This window comes from Sorex fumeus, unplaced genomic scaffold (assembly GCF_029834395.1).
Source record: "Sorex fumeus unplaced genomic scaffold, SorFum_2.1 ptg000009l, whole genome shotgun sequence".
In the NCBI taxonomy this organism is placed as follows: Eukaryota; Metazoa; Chordata; class Mammalia; order Eulipotyphla; family Soricidae; genus Sorex; species Sorex fumeus.
The window spans coordinates 10,499,061-10,519,633 of NW_026606066.1; the positions used below are offsets into that span (position 1 = coordinate 10,499,061).

Consider the following 20,573-nt stretch of genomic DNA (forward strand, 5'->3'; position numbering starts at 1 on the left):
GGAATGCCCTGACACAGAGGTATGGTGGGATGTGGGGTTGGGGGCTGGGAGAGATACTGAGATCCATGGTGGTGAGAAATGGGCACTGGTGGAGGGATGGGCATTTGATCATTGTATAATTGAAACCCAAGCACAAAATTTGTAAATCTACAACTGTACCTCATGGTGTCTCATTAATACAAATTTTAAATAAATAAATAAATAAATTTTGAGTTTTAATGGGAAAAAAAAGAAAATCAGAGACCATGTACTGTCCTATAGTCCAGTTGTTGTTAATTCTAGCATCGTTTCACAGTCTCTGGCTCCTCAATTCCATCATCTGTCTTTTCATTTTCTGCATTAAAGGCCCTTTATTTTATTTTTAATTAATTAATTGAATCACTGTGAGATAGACCCTTACAAAGCTGTTCATGATTAGGTTTCAGTCAGTTTCCAGCCCCCATCCTTCCACCAGTGTACACTTCCCAACACCAGTACCAGTGTCCCCAGTTTCCTTCCCATCACCCCCAACCCCACCCTAGCCTGCATCATGGAATGCATTTCTTTCTTTCCTCTCTCCTCTCTCTCCTCTCCCCTCTTCCTTCTCTCTCTTTCTCTCTCTCTCTCATCCCCCCTTCCTTCCTTCTCCCACCCCTTCCCTTTTGGGCACTGTGGTTTTGCAATACACATACTGAAAGGCTGTCATGTACATCCCTTTACCTACTTTTAACACTCAGTTCTTGTCCAGCATGATCATTTCCAACTGTTATTGTCATACTAAGACCCCTCTATTTTACCCTCTACTTTAAATTCCCAGGAGATAACCCTTTCTTGGTTAGTCTCTGACTAACATTCATGTATACTCTAAATCATGTATTTATTTCATAACTGTGTCAATACTTGTAAGCATCTACATAGCTATTTGTTAATCAGATACTTCATTTATGAAATTATGCATATTTAAATTTTTTCTGTTTCTAAAATGCTTCATACCCTGAACGTTTTAACAGATTTATATGAGGATATAGAATCTTCAGGAGACATGTTCTGAAAATATTCTTTATAATGCATGCTATTTCGAGTTGTCATTCTCTGATTACTTTAACCTTGAGTTTATCTTTTTGCTATTCTGGTTTTACTGATTCAAAATTTGTTATATATAAAAATTATATTACTCAAAGACTACTTTAAAAATATGAACTCAAAGTCAAATCTTTTCCTCAGGCAGTCTAAAGTGTGCAACAATGATGAAATTGGGGGAAAAGGCACATTTAAACATGAACAGGATACTGGAGGAAAATACACAGTAATACCTATCTCATCTGCTGAAAAAATCAAAAGCAGAAAGTGTTTCTAAAATTTGACACTCTAGTGTTTGTTTTATAGTGTTTGTTTCCACTTTAAATTCATTCCAGCTATTTGTAATCCATAGTTTCTAAAGTTTGTTGCAGCAGACACAACTTTTTAAATTAGATTTTCTGACACATTTGCTCCATGTTATACAAAAAATTTACAACACTTTGGTGAAAGATGTAGACACATTTTTATAGCTTAAAGAAAATCAATGCTTCTGCCTTTGGGCCCAGGGAAATACCAATTAAGTAGCCAATAAACATCAAAATCATACTATTATTTTCACAAGACACTTTCAAAATTTTGCAGAACATTCTGATATTTTTTAATTCACTCATTCACTTCAGTTCTATCCTCAGGCTAAAAGTGAAGAAAAGGTCTTGAAAAAAAATTTTTATTATATCTGGACCAGAGCAATGATATAGTACAGCCAGTAGGGCATTTGACTTGCACTTGGGTCACCTGGGTTGCATTCCCAGTACCTTACGTATGGTCCCCAGGGTAGCTCGGAGTAGTCTCTGAGCCCAGAGCCAGGAGTAAGCCCTTAACACTGCTGTGCATGGCCCCCAAATAAACAAAAACCAAAAAAAAAAATTCTATCTTTAACAATAAAAAGTTTCCTAATATTCAACTCGGTTAGTTGGGCAATGAGTCATATAAAATTAGTATTAAAAATAAAAGATGATCTATGTGGGATAGTAATGAATTCCAACAGCAAAAATAAGTGTCTAAACAAGAATTATAGGCCATAATTTTCCTATGAAATTTACCATTAAGGTCTACGATACTTAAGCCCTAACTAACCTGAAATGCCATTAACACCCTTTCAACCAGATGATCCATTGCTAGATGAAAATAACACCCTGAATTGCCAAATCTGGTCTGATCTCATAAAATAACAAGTGAATAATTTAAATGTTTAATACATGTGTGTATGTATTTGGGAAAATTCATTGAAATGTACACTTAGAATTGTGTGAAAATTAACAAAAAAGAAAAATTCAATTTTACTAAATGAAATTTCTTATCTATAAATTTGTCAAAACTCAATGTTTAACAAAACCCTCTGGGAGCTATGGAGAAATTTATTCCCATCAACATTCCAGTGGTGATGCAAAATAATACACACATATATCCCTAAAATGGGGAATTAGGAGAGATGACATCATTCCTTTTGAATTTACTCTTTGACCTAGCAACCTTACGTATAGAAATCCACCTGAAAACAACACTGACAAAAATATGAAAAGAAATAAACAGAGCTATTCATTGCAGAACTATTTGCATTTAAAAAATGAGCATAACAATTCTATTAGTAAGTGCTCTTGCCTAAATATATCTAAACCAAAGTCTGATAAAATCTATAGCTATAACTACCAATGTATTAGAAATACATGAGACAAAAAAAAACCATGTCAAATGATACTACCAGGCTGAAAATCAATAAAATCCAGACCGCACAAAACTATAAAAGATAAACAATAAACTTTCTTCAAAAAGTTGTCAGGATATAAGACAATGGAGACATCTTTGAAAAATCTAGTGACAAAGTATGGGACATATTGGAGTTTTTAAATAAACTTTAGAAAAAAAAATTAGAAGATGGTTATGGAATTTTAACACTGAAGGGCTATTTGAAATTACTAAGAATTTAAGATTTTAATGGCAATGGAATTACAGGATTTGGAGGTTCTGAACTATAATCATTTAGACATGCATGCTGAAATATGTGTGTTTGCTTCAAAATTGTTTTGTACTGTGGGAAGTTGTGGGTGGGAGTATAAAGGAAACAATGTCCAAGAGTTGGTCACTGAAGCCACATAATGTTCTTTGGAGGTTAATGGCACCATCATACAAATTAGTATATAATTACAATTTCCTTTAACACTTAAAAAAAGATTTAGTAAATGAAAATTTGACTGTACAAAAAGAAACATTTTATTCTTGGCAGAAAAAATATTCAAATAAAAATATTTACAGGGCCAGAATATATTTACATAATATTATAAATTATATTTAAATAAATAATATAAAATATATTATATATAATAAGATATATTATAAAATAATATACTAATATTAAAATTTTCAAATAAAAATATTGACAGGGGTGGCGCACATGCTTTACATACACAACACCCCAAGTTAGATTTCCAGCTCTGCCTAGTACTCTGGGCAAGATTGTGCATAACCCTGCCTCCATGCATGGCTGGGGAAATCCAAAAATAATTTTTAATGTATCTTTTACACTTAAGTCAGAATTGAATATTTAATATATAATGTAGACAAAAATTGTCCTGTTTTCAACTGAAATCTATGTTTAACATCAAGTTACCCTCTCTGAAAACGAACCCTAAATGTCCTCTTTGTTTCTTATCTCAAAATTTGGGCATGGTCAATGATATACTAATTATATTGGTGAAATAATATCTAATCAATATGATACCAGTAATGTAAGCTAAGCACATCTTCTGGTTTTGTTGTTCTTGGGTTTGAGCAGGGAGAGGTATCCACACATGGCAGTACTCAAGGGATGCCATATGCAATGCCAGCTTAATCACTGTATTATCTCTCCCTACTCTTACGTGGCTGGAGCGATAGCACAGCGGTAGGGCGTTCGCCTTACAAGTGGCCAACATGGCCGACCTGAGTTCGATTCCTCCACCCCTCTCGGAGAGCCCGGCAAGCTACCGAGAGTATTCGATATACCAAACACAGTAACAACAAAGTCTCCAATGGAGACGTTACTGGGCCCGCTCGAGCAAATCGACGATCAACGGGAGGTCCTTTACCTTTTTCCTTTACTCTGACTTTATTGTTATAATTGCTTTTAGCCTTTTTTCAAATATTGTATTTTAGTTCAATGGTATTAAAGCTTGTATTCTAGCTTTAAACTCAAAGCAAAGTTCACATTCTATTATTTGGTTTAAGCATGTTTATATTTACAGTGCCAAAATACATAATAATTAACAATGATTATTAAATCTATTAATCTAAATACAAATACTGAGCACATTTAATTTGTAAAATAAGTAGAGGGTTGGACTGAGGATATAATTTTTTTTCCTTTTTGGGTCACACCCAGCAATGCTCAGGGGTTACTCCTGGCTTTGCACTCAGGAATTACTCCTGGTAGTGCTCAGGGTACCATATGGGATGCCGGGAATTGAACCCGGGTCGGCTGCGTGCAAGGCAAATGCCCTACCCGCTGTGCTGTCGCTCCAGCCCCTTATGATATAAATATTAAAAGGGAATTGCTCATTATGTAATATTAAGAAGAATAAAATATTAAGTCCAACACATTTTATTAAAATATGAATACAATGAATTATAATAGACTATAACACCATCATACCTCTGATTGATATAGATTAGTATATTAACATTCATTACACTAAATAACATAAACTTTGAGATTTGTATTTCATTTCTAAGTATCTAATTCTCTTTAATCCATACTCTTTCATTTGGGAATTGTGCATATCTTACAAAGAAAAAATTAAAAGCAAAATGTCAATTTGCCATCTCTAAATTAAATAAGCTTTAATCTCATTTTAAATAATGTACAAAACTATTCATCTTCAATACATATTCCTATTCCAGATATAATAAAAATTAAAACTCTGTCTCCACATATAATCCTCCAAGCTAGTCAGGAGTGAACCCTTAGTGAAAAGACAGGAGTAATCCTTTAACACCATTGATTGTGGGACAAAAACTGAAAGAAACACAAAAAAAGGCTCATTGAATAATATTTTCTGTTCATGATCCATGTTCAATAGTTGAAAACATTTTTTAATGTTCCAAGGAGTGAATTATAGACACATTATTTCTAAAAATTATGTAACTAAAAAGTGTCTCCCTGAAATATATTGTTATGAACAACAAAAGATTAGTGCTGTTATTTAAAATGCCAGTTAAACTAGTGATCATCTATATAATCCATGAGTATTCTTAGCGATTAGAGAAGAAATCGAGCAACTGACAGTGATAAAAATTATTATCCCTGCATTTAATGTCAAACTTTAAACTACAATTAAAACTTTAAATATGCTTACTTTTATAGTGATTTCATCATCAAAGATATCAACCAAATGTTGATTTTTAAAGCTCAATCATTCCAAAACCAGCCAAATGTCTTTCTAGAAGGTTGAATAGATGCATGGATGGATGTAGAGACAGAGAGAAAGAAAGAGAGAGATGGGGAAAAGAGAGAAAGGGAGAAAGAACATAATAATGGAAAATACATGGCTATCTACATACACATTCCCATGGTGAAAAGGGTACAGCAAAAATTTTTGTTATATTATCTTTATTGGAATAATATCTCGGGAAAAACTATTAATATATGTTAAAATACACAATTTACTTTTTTGGCCTAGAGATTCTAATCATGGAGTGGAGAGCTCTAAAGCAGAAAAAGTGTCTGTGCATACGACCATTTTTACATCACAAAATAGGACAAATATAAAAAAATCAGTAAATACAGCAGGGTAGGTGCTTGCCTTGCATGCAGTCAACTTAGGTTTGATCCTTAGCATTTCATATGTTCCCCTGAGCACCACTGGGATTTATTCCTGAATATAAGAGCACTGAGCACTGCCGATGTGGCCTCCAAACAAATCAAGATATTGACAATAAAAATTAAGAAATGAGATTTAACAGAACAGTGTTACCTATAATGAAGACTATCACTTGCACTGGAGGGAAACATACTGAGTGATATAAAATCCTAAAATACTGTGTGAATCATTTATATATCCCTTTTATCTCTAGTCCAGGTTCACCTTTTCATGCTATGGGTACACAGCTGAACAACAACAACAAAATTCTAGATATGAGAGGCACATAGAGCATATGTGAATGGTATTACAGAAGGAACTTATAATCAGATGAGATGAGAGTCTACTCCTGGTACTAGAATTTTTTATTTTTCAGGTTTATTTAGAAACTGTTGGAAGACAATGAAATAGCTCTTTCTTAAAGCAAATTGATTTAGACCATTAGAGTTTTTGAAAATTAAATAAGTAGAGAACAAACTATATAGTATAGTGTTTAAATTATTATTAATACTTGGAGGATTTAGAAAACTATGTTATTTTCACATATGTCACTGTCCTCCCATTGTTCATTGATTTGCTCGAGCGGGCCCAGTAACATCTCCATTGTGAGACTTGTTGTTACTGTGTTTTGGCATATTGAATATGTCACGGGGAGCTTGCCAGGCTTTGCCATGCGGGTGAGATACTCTCAGGAGCTTGCCGGGCTCTCCGAGAGGGGCGGAGGAATCGAACTTGGGTCGGCCATGTAGGTCATATGCAAGGCAAACGCCCTACCCGCTGTGCTATCACTCCAGCCCTATTTTCACATGAACATTGTAAATATTTAAAAAATAGTGAAACAATTAGAATCCCTTAGAAAACCTAAATAACAGACTACATGTGCAACAACAAAAACATTGTAAAATATCATTATTCTTCCTAGCCATTTAATTTTTCGAAACTAGAGCACACATACACAATCTCTAACCTTTAGTTCTGTGGAGAGAGAAGATAATTTTGCTTCTTTTAATGCAAGTAATTGTTGATAGTCTACTGGTTTATGTTTGGTGCTTCTGATTCCATATTTTGTATGAAAAAGCTGATTATCTGTTTTTTATCAAGAATTAAAAAATGACAAAATTAGTTAAGTCAGCAAGTCAAAACTTCAAGTGTTATTTTTAAAGACAAATAAGATATTACAACATTCATAATGTATTTAAACTTATCTATAGAAAAAATAAAAATATTAAACTATCATCCATATATGTAAAATTATTTCTAAAGGGGTACAATAGGAGTATTTCCAAATAAGTTTGTACACTGAGAGCTTTCGAAAATATATCAATATAAAATATTACCATTTTCAAGTCACTATTTATTTGAATGTGTAAGAAATCAACTTTGAACACTTTATTATGATATTGTTATAAAGAAAAATTGATTTTTAAAAACCATAGTTGAATTTCTAACTTAGAAAACTGAAATAATTTAAATTACATTTGAAAAAAGATAGAAATAAAAAATGCATGTGGGACAAATAAGATTAAAATTATATAAAATGCTTGGACACTCTCCATCCAAACAAATGCCCTTGTTGAGCATGACTTCAATTATTTTGAAAAGGTAAAACATAGAGGGTATTCTAAGTAATAGCATAAAATATAATGACCTGAGTAGTTCTAGTGAACGAACATACTTTGGGGAGCCACAGAGATAGTACTAGGGTTAAGGTATTTGACTCGAATGAAACTAATCCCAGTTCAATCCCTGGAAACTGCATGGGCTCACAGCACAGACAAGAGCAACTCCTGAACACAGTTAGAAATAAGGTGTAGCCCAAATATTGTCCCCCCTCCAATAACTATATATATATATTTATACACTTTTGCCTTGATTATATAATTAAGAGTAATTAGTCTGTTACATAGAGTAATTGAGCATTTATGGATCACACTAATGTAAGAAAACTTCAAAAGATTTAAGGGTAAATTTAGGAAAGCATAGTGTTTCTAACTATTGTTGAAATATACCAAAACACATTGTAAGGGAACTGGGGAATCTTCAATGTGACCACTGTAAAAAAAAAAAAATGAGCTTACCTTTACTAAAAGTCTGAAAATAAACATTCTAACTTGTCCTGCTTCCCTTCCCTTTTGTTGCTATCATTGTTGCACTGAACCAGCGAGGTTGCCCATGGTTGGCTGTGAGGCTCACCCTCTTAAGTGTGGTGCTCACTAAGGGCTGGATAACTGTTGTATTGTGGACAAATCACAGTCTAGCGCTCCCCACAATTGCTTTTCCACTTTTTTAAATCTACTTTGAAAGCACAAGCTTCCAAGGAGAATGGAAAATTTAAATGCTCCTATGGAGAGGGTCATATGATAAACTAAATGAGAGAAATGACAAAGTACAATAGCATAGAGAGTGGTAGAAAACACTCAAAATGGGACATCCATGTCTAAAGATAATCAAATACATTTTTTAAAAACTTAGATGCAAAACAACTAAAACAGGTTTCCAAGTTCATGTATTCTTGTTCACAGTATCTAGTCTCTAGTTTTCATTTCATTCTCCTACCTATAATTGAAATATCCAAGATGGCAATCCCCACCCAGGGGACAGCTTCCAGACCTGTGATTGAAAATCTGAGGCTCTGACGCAAAATAGTTTCCACAGATTCCCTTTTGGTTACCTTAGTCCAACCCTGATTAATTCCTTTTTTTCCTGATTAATTTCTTAAAGAAAAGTCAGCCTCCAATGCTTTCACACGTTTATATAGTTCTAATTTGAATTCTGACCATACAGGAAATATGTTCCAAGACATTCTACAGAAATCAAAGTTGCAAACAGAAGCAACTCTATCATAATGAAACCTAGTTTATTTCCAACTGTATAGAGGACCAAGTGGAAACACATCTTGATCTACCTACTTTATTATTTACAAAACATCATAAACAACTGTTATTCTTTAGTGGGAGAGTGCATGTCTTGCACATATGAAGCCCTGGGTTCAATTCTTAGGACCAAATAATAACAATGATCTCATCATCATTTGAAGAAGGTGTAACACCTCTGATTATCATATGATTAAACATAGATTATCATAAAGTTTACTTGTGATATGTTATTAATCATATCATATGATTAACATAGATTATCAAAAAGTTTACTTTTGCTATTTTTTATTATCATTATCATTACTGGGTTTTTGGATCACACCTGATAACACTCAGGGCTTAACCCTGGCCCTGTATCAGGATCCCTCCTGATAGCTATAAGGGAGACATAGATGGTTTCAGGAATCAAACCAGATTCCACTGCATGCAAGGCAAGAGCTTTAACCTCTGTACTCTCTCTAGCCTCAATTGTGTTATTTCTTATACAAAAAAGTTAGATAGTAAGATAATAGTCTACTAAGAAAATTACTTACCCTTATTTCTCAGGTTTACAATTCAGATGATTGAGGTCCTTAAAAAAATAACCAAGATCAGGGGGCTGAAACAATAGTGCAGTGGGCACGGAGCCAACCCGGGTTTGATTCCCAGCATCCCATTTGGTCCCCTGAGCATGGCCAGTAGTAATTCCTGAGTGCATGAGCCAGGAGTAACCCCTTTGCATTGCCGGGTATGACACCCCTCCCCCAAAACTAAATAACCAAGATTATGGAGAAATTTGGACCAAAATCTCATATTCATAACAAAATTCTCTGAAAAAATGAAGGTTATGTTTCATAATGAATATGGAAGCCAAATCTAGTTTGAGTAGATATCATCTGGCAACAAGCTTGAACCAAACTGAAGTTTATCCTATTTAACATGAACATTCATTTAATTTGTTCAAAAGCATTAATGCGTTTATATATAAGTACTCTAAACATCACCCATTTTAAGTAACAGAGAGAACACATCTAAAATTTTAAAAACATTTTAAAACATTTAAAAACAATTTCACAAAGACTTCCAAAGAGAATTCTGTAACTGTATTAAAACAAACATTTCCTTATTTCCAAACAAGTATATATTATCTGGGCTACTTCAATGTTCAAATTTCTAAAGAGAAATTCAGAACGCTACTTCAGACTATAATCTAAATGCTTTTGGCTGAGTAGCAGCTATTTGAACAAAATTTTTCATATTACATCATTTAAGAATACTTAGTTTTAGAAATTATGCTATGTTCACATTATGTGACAATTTAAAAACTGCTTATGAGTATAATCAAAATACTAAGTCTTTTTGATCTACTTAATTACTAAAAATATATTAAAATAATATTTTATGATAATTTTCTAAGAGCACAGAAGAAATTCTGACATAAAAATAATAGATGTGCAATATGTAGAGGATTAAGAAAAAAATTATATGAAGTTAATGTTTATAGACTTTACATAGAATATCTAAACTTATAAAAATACAAGATCTTAAGTATCTATAGAGTAGAAGAGCAATCAGAACTTATCTAGCAATGAGAAAGAAGAGCAGAAAATTTATTTCCATAACAAGGAAATCAATTTACAGTGTCAAAGTTTGTATTCTCTTTCCAAAGGAAATTTCTTTTAATACACGAGGGTTAAAATGCCAATTGTATTTAGGCTTGATTTTGTACAACATATGGGAAATTAGTTAACTCTGAACTGCTTAACCATCTTGTTATGTAAATGAGAGAATCATTTCAAGAGTCAGTTTTCTAAGATGACAGGGATTCTCCCAGGTCAAATAAGTGAAAACTATTCTTATCTGAGGAAATATCTTCAATAAAGCTTTTAAATATGAAATATCTCTAATGACATGAAGCATCAGTTCAAGGAATAAGGCCAAATTCTTCAAGCAGAATTTTCGAATATCCAGAATTCTTTTATTCTTTTCTGGTTTTGGGGCCACACCTGTGTGGCTGGGGGATCAAGCAGTGCCAGGGATCGAATTCTGGACCCTCTCATGCAACGCCTGTACTCCAATCCTTTCAGCCATCTCCCTGCATCTTTTAAATTCTAAGCAGGATGATTCATATTACTTCTATTATGAAATATGCATTGTGATTAGCATAAGCTAATGGAGCCAAAGATAAACTTCACTTACTTAACTTCCCGTTAGTCGTCGATTTGCTCAAGCGGGCGCCAGTAACGTCTCCATTTGTCCCTGTCGCGTGCTAGTGTAGCCCAATGGCATCTCTTCGCTCCGGGAACATGGAGGGCCTCAAACCGATCGTTCATGATCTTGACAAAGAAGTCTGACCATCTGGTAGGTGGGCGGCCACGCGGTCTCTTGACATCCCGTGGAATCCAATCAGTAACAGCTCTAGTCCAACGGTCGTCTTTAAATCTCATTACGTGACCAGCCCATCTGATTTTCGACACCTTGGCAAATGAGACAGCGTCCCTGATCCTTGATCGTCGACGGATGTCAGAACTCCGGATTCGTTCTCTCATTTGAGTGAAACGTGATATTCCAAGCATAGCTCTTTCTATTCTTCTTTGGGAGACCTGAATGGCGTTCTCATCTTGTTTGCGTAGGGCCCAGGTCTCTGAGGCATATGTTAATGCAGGAAGAACAGTGGAATCAAAGAGATGTGCCCGGAGCCGGAGGTTCTTCGTCCTCTTAGCTATTTCTTCGACGTTCTTGAAGGCGTTCCAAGCCGCTCTCTTCCTCCTGCGCAGCTCGGGTGCCAGGTCATTTGTCATGTTGACCTCTCGACCTAGGTACACATAGCTGTTGCATTCGGAGATGGTCGTTCCATTGAGAGCGAATGGGGCGTCAGGAACAAGGCTGTTTCTCATAAACATTGTCTTCGTAAGATTCAGCTGTAGTCCTACCTTTCCACACTCACGGTTAAAGTCGGCCAGCATTTGTGCCGCTTGGCTGATGTTTGGTGTTATTAAAACAATGTCATCAGCAAAGCGGAGGTGGTGTAGTTGCCGACCATCTATCTTCACTCCCATTCCTTCCCATTCCAGTCGTCGCATGATGTTCTCGAGGGTGGCACTGAAGAGTTTTGGTGAAATGGTATCACCCTGCCGCACCCCTCTCTTGACATCAACGATCACTTCTTTGTAGAATGGTGAGATCCTGGTAGTGAATCCGCAATACAGCTCACGGAGGATCCTGATGTATTGGGCTTGAATGCCCTGATTGGCTAGGGCTTCAATGACCGCTTCCGTCTCAACAGAATCAAAGGCCTTCTTTAAATCAATGAACGTTAAGCAGAGCGGCATCTTGAACTCCCGAGAAACCTCAATGAGTTTGGTTATCGTGTGGATATGGTCGATGGTGCTGAATCCTTTGCGGAACCCTGCTTGCTCACATGGTTGTCCTTCATCTAGTGTTCTGCCAATCCTATTCAGGATGACTCGAGTGAACAACTTGTAGATGACAGACAATAGGCAGATCGGGCGATAGTTGCCAATGTCATGGATGTCTCCCTATCTTTCTATCTTTCTATCTTTCTACTGTTCAAGAAAGATAAACTATTAGAACTAATAAAAACGGTTAAATGAAATGCTCAGTTGCATAATAAACATCTCAGAATAAGTTCAACCAAAATTAATTCAATAAAAAAAGTAACCAAAAGAACAAAACCAAAAGAATTAGATTACCCTAAGACTAAGAGTGCCTAAAAAGTTTGTAGAACTCATACTTAAAAAAATACACAAAAGCTTCTTAAGAGAAATAAAACTTGAAATGAGAGAAACAATTCTATTTCTGTGCACCAAATATTCAAGAACAGTTGCAGTTTCTAGATAGTAAGAATACAGTTCATTTTGATTTCTTTTTACTTCAGCAAAATGTCTCTTTATTTTATGGTGGGATAAAAAGCACTTTTAAAACTCTAGGCAAAAAGAAAAAAATCTAGGCAGGACAGTATTTATTCCACTAGCTATTGGAGGAAATGCTACGCTGGAATCCATATTCTTGATGAAACAAATGGCTTAGATAATGCAAAAAATCCTTGTAGATGCTAGCTTATATATAAAATATATAAGTTTACATATGAGAATAATTTTATACATTAATACTGACTTGATTTATTTCTAAATTGTCTTTTTCTACTAAAAAGAGAGAATCTCTTAAATGCATTGATAAATCTTCATAGATTTTCACATAAGTTTAAAAAGCTAACATATATCAATAAGATCATTTTTAATATTATATGGGAAGTAAATAGATAAATTTTTCATTATTAAAGAATTTATTAAAGGAATTGCTGAAAAATTAAAACGAATAAGATAAAAGCACAGCGGTAGGGCGTTCGCCTTACAAGTGCCCAACATGGCCAACCCGAGTTCGATTCCTCCACCCCTCTCGGAGAGCCCGGCAAGCTACCGAGAGTATTCGATATGCCAAACACAGTAACAACAAAGTCTCCAATGGAGACGTTACTGGGCCCGCTCGAGCAAATCGATGATCAACGGGAGGGCCTTTACCTTTACCTTAATATGGTAAAAATTAAAATTTCCATTCTTAGTTCTCATTAGTTTTCATTCTAATGCCTCACTTAAGTTGTATTTATTTCTGGTAGTCCTTTTCTATGTTTTACTTTATGTGTTTTCAAAGATTATCTATGCATAGATAAATTGTATAATATATTATTTATAGTATATAGTGTATTATACTAATTATACTAATATATTCATGGTGGGCCTACAGTTCTATAAATTGCTTTTCATTTAAGAACATAATAATTAACTTTCCATATTGCTCTACTTGTGTGTCTAAGTATGTATATACACAACCTTAATGACTAAGTGGTTAGTTTATACATGTCATCACTTAGTCAGCACAAACATCCTAAGATTTAGGAAGGTAAATCAAAGTGCTGTAGAACATCCCTGACATGCATGAAGCCTCTTATTCAATCGCCAGCCTTACATGTTCCCCTGAGTACTAATAGAGAGGAGAAAAAAAAAACTCTAAAGAGAAAATGTTTATTAGGGCGGGAGTGATAGTACAGTGGGTAGGCATTTGCCTTGCATTGGCAAACTGGGATTCAATCCCTGGCACCCCAGATGGTCCCCTGAGCACCGCCAGGAGTAATTCCTGAGTGCAGAGCCAGGAGTAACTCCTGAGCATTGCTGTGTGACCCAAAGAGCCTATTGGGGTCTTATATAGAGAGAATAAATAAACAAACTAAAAATAAATAAATAAATAAATAAATAAATGAAAAAGAAAAAAATCCAAAAGTCCTCGTCTCTTTTGCAAAAGAAAACCTATTACCAGATAAAGAAAATCCATAAAATGACAATACTTTTCATAACTCATACACGTTTTCTAATGAAGGTAACATTTAGGTTTTCCCCTCTTTATCTAAAGATAGAGAAATTCTAAGAACTTTTTCATCAATCAAAATGGTATAAGGTGGGACAAAGACAGTAGCTCAATGGGCTGGAGCATGTGCCTAGCATGTACACGGCCTAGGGCTCAATCTTGGTGTTGCATAATCTACCTAACACCACCTTATATAGCCCAAGTGGCCCCAATGTCAATTTGGAGGCCTCAGTCCATGAATAAACGCACTTTAGCACTGTCCTCCCATTGTTCATCGATTTGCTCGAGTGGGCACCAGTAACATCTCCATTGTGAGACTTCTTGTTACTTTTTCTGGCATATTGAATACACCACGGGGACCTTGTCAGGCTCTGCCGTGTGCACCATGAATAAATAAATAAGTAAATAAATGAATAAACAAAAATGGTCTACGGTAAAGAAGCAATTATTAAACTGCATGAAAGAAAAAACTTTCAGCATTTCCATACCACAAAATAGTAACCAATCATAACATATCAAATGACAACAAAATCTAAAAGAACACTGCTGATAAAAGCAGGAACAATAGGACACGATCATAGCTTGTATAAAGGGATCCAGGAAGGTACTTGGTAACGCAATTCTTGTTACTAAAGATATACACACTCTATAACGTGGCGCTGTAGCACTGTCCTCCCATTGTTCATCGATTTGCTCGAGAGGGAGCAGTAACGTCTCACAACAAATTGTGAGACTTGTTCTTACTGTTTTTGGCATATTGAACACATCACGGGGAGCTTGCCAGGCTTTGCCGTGTGGGCAAGATACTCTCAGTAGCTTGCCAGGATCTCGGAGCGGGGTAGAGGAATCAAACCAGGGTTGGCCATGTCAGATGCATTCAAGGCAAATGATACCCACTGTGCTATAGCTCCAGCCCACTCTATAGCATAACTGGCTCAAAACAAACCTTGATCCCATTATTGCTTTTTGAGTTTTGTCATAAAAGCAAAATATTCTCTTCATACTTCTTTCTAATATAAACAGTACCAATAGAGGGATTTTATAAAAAAGCAAAGAGGCATAATATGAACCTCCAGCAAGAAGGGAGCTCCATAAAATCAACATTAATTTTTCTTTTTATATTTATAATAGCTCAAAGAGAAGAATATGAATCAACCTTGTCAATAAATAATTCAAATTTTAAAAGTATTTATTTCTTATACATTTTCCTTCTTAATAGGAATGAATAAACTAACCAAGGGAGCTATAGTAATTAAAACTGTGTAGCAGTGGCATAAAAGCAGATTCTAAGATCAATGGAATAGAATTGAGAGCCCAGCAACAGACCCTCAAGTATACAGATAACTTATCTTTGATTAAAGGTCAAGGGGTGTGACGTGAGGGGTGGGGGCAAAAAAGTCTTCAACAGTGTTGGGAAAACTGGTTATTCACACGCAAAAAAAAAATTATTCAAATCCCTATCTCACACAAATCACAAAAGTTAAATCAAAATAGATTAAAGACATTATATTTGAATCCATGAATTAAATTAAGACATAGGCAGAATTCATGATACTGAATCTTAAGTCATCTTCTTTGACATAATATCCTTAGAAAGCAAACAGAAACAAAAATAAACAACTGAGATGCATCAAATTTAATAAGCTTTTGTACTATGAAAGTAACTATGAAAAAAGAAAAAATATATCTTAACTTCATTTCTGGGGCAACCTGGAGCAGATGGTGGTTGAGCCCAGAACCAACTTCAGCAGAACCTGGGCAGCCAGAACCAAACTCCAGAACCCAACTGCAGCCATGCTCACTGCCTATCTCCACAGGCTTGGGATAAGCCTCTTCCATGAGAACAAGTCTGCTGAAAAACTCAGATATGCAGCTTTTGTGAGCAAAATCCAGGCTCTCAAGGAGTTGGGAATGGGCAACCCCCCAACATTTCCCTGTCTTACCCAGAATCTGGCAGCCACACCCATAAACTGCCTCTGGCGCCATATAAACTACTAACGGCCATGATCTAGATACCACAGATAAATCTCAGAAGAGAGCAACAATTTGCAGATGCCTCTAGACCCCAAAGTCATCTCCAGTTGTATCACCCTATTTACAATTTTAGAATTCCTGGAGCATGCAGCTGCGATCATACTCTACTCCACTGATGTACCAAGAGTACTATACCACATTTGATGTGATGCAAGGTAGAAGGCAACCAACTCGATCAAAAAATAAATAAATAAATATTAGTACACAAGGCTTAACATGTAACATGTTAGTAATCTCTTATATAAGGGCTTAATGGCTCCAGGGTGAGCTACAACAATCTTCACACATTTTCCTCTAAAGAAACTTTTTTAGAACACTTTTAATGAATTATTCATAACAAGTAATGTAAAATAAATTATTTAGGGCGTGCTTTGGGGAGGGCTTGAGTGGTGGTAGGAAAATTTGAAATAATGGTGGTAGGAATGTGTAATGGTTGTGGGATTGGTGTTGGAATATTGAATGCAATAAATTATTGTGAACAACTATAAAACTAAAATAAAATTGGGGGAAAAACATTTATCTTATAGGCTATATCTTACCCTACAATCTATCCTATGAGAAAAAATATATGCTCATTGCACATCTGTCAAAGGATTGATATCCAAGATATATATATAAAGCACTAGAAAAAGTTAACAACAACAACAACAATACCCCCAATAAATGGTAGAAAATCTGAGCAGATTTTTTTTCAAAGAAGATATACAGATGGCCATTAGGTCTGAAAAAATAGGCTTTTCATCACCTATCATCAGGCAAACATAAATGAAAACATCAATGAGGGAACCAAACAGAGTACAGAGGGTAAGGCCAATCTGAGTTTGATGTCTGGCACCACATACAGTCCCATTTAGCACCACGAGGAGTGATTCCTGATTACAGAGCCAGAATTAAGTCCTGAGCACCTCTAGGTCTGGGACAAAGACCAAAAAAGAAAATCAATGAAATATCACCTCACATTAATGAGATTAGTATATATCAAAAACAGTAAAACGAATCAATGCTGGCAGGGATGCAGTGAAAAAAGAAGCCTTGATCCACTGTTGGTGAAAATGTCATCTGGTCCAGCCTCTATGAAAAACACTATGAAGACTGCAAAAATTAAGAATTGTTCTTTCTTATGACCCAGAAATTCCACTTTTTTGCATTTACCCGAAGAGCCAAAAAAGGGACATTTTTTGTCAAGATATTTGCACTTCTGTTTCATTGCAGCACTATTCATAATAGCCATAATATGAAAATACAAAGGCCCAACAATAGGCAAGTGGACCAAAAAAACAGTGTATACACATGCAGTGAAATACTACTTGCAATGAAATATTATTTTTCTCTTGAAAAGATGAAATCATTCAACTTGCTACTATGGGAATGGAACTGGAGGGTATTATGCTGATTATGCTGAGTTTAGGGAGGACAAATAAACACTTCTATCTCTCTCACATATGTAGAATACAAGGTAATATAGTAAAGGAATAATAAATTCCCAAAGGTAACAAACCTTGAGAGTTGGCCTACAAAATTGAGTTTATCAAGAGGGTCAGGTGGGGGTTGGGTGGGAGGGGACCCAGCGGTGGAGGGATGCTGACACCCTGATGGTGGATGTGGGGTTGGAACGTTGTATGCCTGAAACCTTAGCACTGTAAATCATGGTGCCTAAATAAAAACTTTAAGGGAAAAAGAGGTTTACAAAAAAGGTTTACAAAACCTAACCAGATAAGAAATCTTGAAGTTTCTGAGGGACCTGAGAGCTCTGGTTGAGAGTGAAGGTAACTGCACTGTAGTCTCTCGTGCCTTTTCTCCCCCGAGGTTGACAATGCCATTTTAATTGCTTCAAACACCCAGGAGAAAATACACCTGTATCTAGTTTAAAACAGTGTAACATAAATGAAATGGGAAATTCCCAGATATTTCTAGGATGGAGGGAACAGGAGGTTATATGATAGAATGGGTGTATTGGCATAGCTCCCATCAATAGTCTCAGACATTCGGATCAGAAGCCATGAATGACATTTTTGAGCTCTGGCAAAACAATTTGGGACAATTAAAATAATTTGGTAAAATTAAGCAATTACTTATGGATAATTACTGTATCATTCCCTAGTTTTCCCACTAAACGTAAGATCCATAAAAGTAAGTGACCTTCTAATGTTGAAAAGATTTACCACTTATTCTAACTTGACCATTTGGACACGCTTAACCTGAACATTTGTCAATCTTCTGGCACTACTTAGGAACCAATTTTTATTATCCTGTATGACCATACTTGAAATATGACGATTGTTTGCTTCCTCCTGGTCATGTTTGCTTTCTAACCTTTCTGCTAATCAGTAGTGGAATAATCTTATAATTCACCCTAATTCTTTTGTGTATACTTTTGTGATATTCCTTTAACTGTTCTAGTCCCAGCTACCATCACACAACTGCTTAAATGAGTGATTCTCAAAACTTGAAATACTTCTGCATTACCAAAGTTGTTTCCATTGACTTCCGCAATAAGTTTCAAACTCTGCTCACTAGAGCCCTTTAATTCTATTATTTGTGTAGACCCTTTCCTTAGTCATCACCCTCCACACACAGACTACAACCAGCATTCCTATAGTCAATGTTTGTGGGGGACAGTCATTTTTCAAAGATATTCGAATACTCAGATTCTATGAATCTGTAAAGTGACATGAAAAAGAATAAGGATGAGGCTAATAAACTGACCTTTTCTATGGAAATTAGTTGGGCTTGCACAGGTGGGCCCAAAGAAATCACAAGGGTCTCTGTAAGAGTTTCAAACACAAGATGGTCAGTTACAAAAGATGTGTGATGATAGAAGCAGAGGTCAGAAAGATTTGAAGATGGTTCTCTGCTTGCCATGACGATTAAGGAATGGGGGCTAACAAAAGCAGACAATTTCTAGAAGTCAAAAAAGGGTAGGAAATTAATGCACTCATAGATTTTCTAAAAGATGTACCACTTACCAACATCTTCATTTTAACCTAGTGGTTTATTTCAGGCCTATTTCTGACCTACAGAATAAGAAAATAAATGCAACTATCTTTGTTTGTGATTATTTGTTATTAGCAGTGAGATACTAAAAATGCTCCTTCATATCTCCCTGTCTTTGCACATGCAAAGACATCCTTTGCACCAAGGATTTGAATGCCTTTCCCTACCACCTCTTCTCTAATCAATGTTACCTAATTACTCTCCAGTCTCCAGTTGTGCCTAAGTCTCTCTAGCCAACAGAAAGATGACCTTTCTCTCTTGGGCCACAGTTCTACTTTGTGAATACTGATATTTATGTACTTATTAATTAATTCCTATACATATTGAACATATCCATAAGACTAAGGAATATATCATGTTTTGCAGAGAAACTTGCTCTGGTCATCTAATTTGAAAAGGCCTCCACAAACTTCAATACTTTTCATCGCTTGATCTAATTATTCCTTCTTTTCTGAGGGGAGGGTGCTCCTAAACAGTATTCAGGAGGTAATACTTGACTAGCCTGACTGGTGGTTTAGTGCTAGACACCAAGGATGTGGTGCTATTAAGACCCTGCCAACTAGAGACCACTAGGGCAACCCCCGTGGTATTCAGGGGATTCCTAAGCTCTACATGGCTGTACTTGGGACCCACTGTGATGCCAGTCATTGAGCCAGGGTCCTAATTGGTCCTATCCACTGGTCCCTAAATAATTATTTTTAATAACATTTCTCATTGTGTGAAGATAGACTAACTTAATAACTTTATTAAGTTCTTTAAAATATATGCTCCATAAAAGGAAGGCATTGCTTTTTGGTTTTGGGGTATTTTTGTCTGGGGCCACACGAGGTAATGCTCAGAGGTTAACTCCTGGCAGTGCTCCAAAGAAAATATGGGATTCTGGGGATTGAACCTGGGTCAGTCATGTGCAAAGCAAGTGCCTTACACTCTGTACTATTTCTCCAGTTGCTGAAAGTAAGACTGTTGGGTGGTGGGGTAAAGGGGAAAAAAAGAAGAAAAAGAAAGTAAGACTGTTAGTTAAGCATCTCTATTTCTCCAAAGTCTCTGTCATACATTAGTCATTCAATGTATGCTTGCTGAAAAAGCACTCTCGATCATGGCTCTGTTCCCTAAAGTATAAAAATGCTAGAGACAGATGACATGTTTCACCCCTTTTCTCCAATATTTAAAACTCTAGATCACCTGTATGAGATGATAATTATTATAAGAACAAACTCCAAACCAAAACAGATAGTGGATTGTGATGTATTGTCAAGAAGTGAGATAAAAGATGGGAGGTTGCAGAGAGTTAGTACAGAGATAGGGCACACGCCTTGCATGCACCTGACACAGATTCAATCCCTGGCACTGCGTATGTTCCCATAAGCACCTCCAGGAGTGATTTCTGAATACAAGAAAGGAAAGAAGGGAGAAA

General features: G+C 35.8%; 1 protein-coding gene across 1 annotated transcript in view; it reads right to left on the reverse strand.

Moving 5' to 3' along the window:
- Positions 1 to 20,573, reverse strand: part of CCDC148 (coiled-coil domain containing 148) — a 350,508-nt gene that overhangs the window by 251,814 nt on the left and 78,121 nt on the right. Inside the window, exon 2 of the mRNA XM_056110371.1 lies at positions 6,862 to 6,980. Within this exon, the coding sequence (XP_055966346.1) occupies positions 6,862 to 6,980 (119 nt within the window). The remainder of the gene's footprint in view (positions 1 to 6,861; positions 6,981 to 20,573) is intronic.